Source organism: Pundamilia nyererei, unplaced genomic scaffold, assembly GCF_000239375.1.
Source record: "Pundamilia nyererei isolate P.nyererei 1_Seehausen unplaced genomic scaffold, PunNye1.0 scaffold00006, whole genome shotgun sequence".
Classification (NCBI taxonomy): domain Eukaryota; kingdom Metazoa; phylum Chordata; class Actinopteri; order Cichliformes; family Cichlidae; genus Pundamilia; species Pundamilia nyererei.
Window position 1 is genome coordinate 3,329,118 of NW_005187407.1, and position 2,942 is coordinate 3,332,059.

Consider the following 2,942-nt stretch of genomic DNA (forward strand, 5'->3'; position numbering starts at 1 on the left):
TACAAAATGCATTTGTACTTCTACTTTTGCATCATGATTTAGTCTCTCCCAAAACAGCAATAACGAAATCATATGTAAAAAGCAAGCACAACACATGTTTTGGGAATGGAGCATACTTACTGTGTCAGAGGTGCTCTCCAGCAGGAAATTGATGGCTCTGTTTACATCTTCATTGCAGTCATGAAGGGCTACCATACACTCATCTTGAGTCTTTCCAGTGACCTCAATCAGCTGTGAAAGTCACAGCATAGGAAAAAAAAAGAAGAAGAAGAAGAAAACAAACACAGTTAAGTTTTAAATCCAGGAAAATATATCCTGGTGACCCAGAAAATTTCTTTACGCACAAAATGTGAACAAACATTACCTGTTTGACTTTGTCTTCAAAATCAGCATCGTTTTTGTCATAAATCACTTGGGCTAAACGAATCTGTTCTGCTGTGGCCTGGCAAACAAACAGAGCTTAATGAGAATCAAGAACTATCACCATCTGAATAGTACATTTAAATGTTTTTAAAAGCATTTGGATCCTTTATATATTTTAATGAAAAGTGGGATAAAATCATTTAAAAGTGAAAAATTACATTTAAGACTAAGAGATGCAATATTTTATTGAAGTTAAAAGACTATTTTGCTTAATAACTCTGTATTTACAATGACAACCACCCACCTGTATCTGCTTCTGTTGCTGTGTTGTTTGTGTGGTGGTGGGCAGCGTTTTGTCCCGAGTACCCCGGGCTTGATTGCTGACCAGTGAAGTCATCATATACAGTATATACAAAACAATGTATGTACAAAATAGAAAAATCTGAAAGACAAAGGACACAGAAGCAAAGGTGAAACGAAAGCCAGATGGTACGGAATCATTACCCCTTAGTAAGAAAACAATAATAAATAAATGTGCAGTATATATAATTTGAAACTCAAAGTCAATGATGCACATGAATATTTGGTTCTTGCACTATTGGATGTCTCTATTGCCCGCAACACAGCTGATTATGGTATCCTGAATGAGAGACTTAGAACTTGGGTGGGCATCTCTTTCTTGCTCTGGACCTTTTCAGATGCTTTTGCTAATTTTTGGTCGTTTTCTGCCATCCTAGGGCCCAACTTGTTTCCCTTGTATATGCTGCCACTTGGACAGATCCTAGTTAAACTTGGACTACATCCATATTATGAAGAACAGGATGGCAGCCGATTATCCGTCTATTAATACACAAAAAACTGAAGTTCTTATTCGTGCCCCTTTGGTCCTAAGGTAAGTGAAACTCTTGGACATCTTCAGTTCTCCCAGCTTTCAAATACCTGGGTGTTACGTTTGCTTTACTTGCTTTTGCTTTAACTGTTGTATTTTATTTTGTAATATAAAGCACGTTGTCACTTTTTGCTCTTGAAAATCGCAATGTAAGTAAACTTTCCTTACTTACAGTGCTGATACTGTACACTTAATATAAACAGACCGACTCACTAGTATACCATGTAAGACTATAACCCCCATCTGTCGCTCCCTACATCCCCGTTTAAATTTAGCCAGCCCAGAGGGGCCTGTTGGGTGTCAGCTTACAGCCCTGCCTTATTCTCCCACACAAAAACACTCAGTGCACCGCTATATTTTAATACTGGTATTAACATCTTTTATATATATCAAAAAATGTGAATAAAAGATAGGCAACAACAACAGAAATACAGGCTTTTTAAAAAGGCGAAAAACAAAAGCACAAACACTGCCTGAGTAGTATCGAACAAAGCAACTGGCTGTAGCTAATAATACAACCAAGTAACAATTTGTCAGGCAGCGTGGGTTCTTAAATAAAATCCACGGGAAAGGGTTATCTGGCAAAGCATTTGCGTGCGTCGTACATATACAGATAGCAGTGTTTATTTTTGCCTTAATTATACGTATTAAATATCAGAGTCACTCTTATTTGTGTGATAAACTCGACAGAAGCATGAACCACAGAGGCTAACGTTTATGTTAGGTCAAACTAGCTCACGATAGCAGCAGCCCGGCTAACTGCTAGTCTTTGTTCTGTGTGCGAGTAACACGCAAATTTCTTCGTTAAACTACCACAAGCCGTGTGTAGAGTATCAGTATACTAACCTGTCTGCCAATATGTCTATTCTATGTACAGTCCGTCTGGGGTAGCAACCAAAAAATAAACAAACGTGACAAGCGCTGCCATGCTCCCCTTTGTGTAGCCCAACGAGCTAACATTAGTCACTTCATGGGAGATGTGGCTAACGTTAGCAACAAGCTAACAACTGAAACTAAAACGAGCTGCGTGGTTCGTTGACATTTCTAATTGTCCGTGTCCCTTAATATATTTATAGGCACATAATTCAGGGAGAAAAGTTATTAAGATTTGTTTGGGCAGTAATCAGGAGTCAGAGACAGGCGGCATGCCGACTGCCCGGCGTGCGAACGGCCCGTCCGCATACAAAGCAGCACCGCTCAGCACGGATACAACGCAGTTAGTTAGACGACTAATAGCCGAATAAGAAGAATAATGTTTTTGAACAGGCCCATCGAGTTCGTTAAAATAAACAAAAAATACACAATAACATACCTGAACTCTCAAAACGACTTAATAATAAAAAAAATATTCAAACATAACAAATCTGAAGCTTTCGTTTACCTGCTAACACGCTTCGCTCAGCCAGCAGCAGATGCTGTCACGTGACCTACCCCGCCGACACTCGGCGTTGTGAAACCGGCACAGCCAATCAAAACCCGCCAAGCCGGTCAGATGGCCAAGCACCACGCCCTTACGTACTCGTTCCTGTGTGTGAGCGCGCTTCAGCCTTATACGATACCGATACTCTGTACAAAAACTTAATGTTTCATTGTCTTTCATAATACAATATAGAATTGCATTTTGTAATTGTAATAATAATATAATAATATAGCTCCACAATGATTATAGGACATCAGACTACTTGTTCTC

At 39.2% G+C, this 2,942-nt stretch overlaps 1 protein-coding gene across 1 annotated transcript in view; it reads right to left on the bottom strand.

The window, feature by feature from the left end:
- The window catches only part of LOC102195642 (ubiquitin-associated protein 2-like), a 16,870-nt gene extending 14,159 nt beyond the window's left edge, over window positions 1–2,711 (bottom strand). The window contains exons 1-4 of the mRNA XM_013914048.1: window positions 2,634–2,711; window positions 668–805; window positions 365–442; window positions 117–231 (exon numbers count right to left, since the gene is read on the bottom strand). Of these exons, the coding sequence (XP_013769502.1) occupies window positions 117–231; window positions 365–442; window positions 668–763 (289 nt within the window). The 5' untranslated portion in view covers window positions 764–805; window positions 2,634–2,711. The remainder of the gene's footprint in view (window positions 1–116; window positions 232–364; window positions 443–667; window positions 806–2,633) is intronic.
- Window positions 2,712–2,942: the final 231 nt, after the last annotated feature.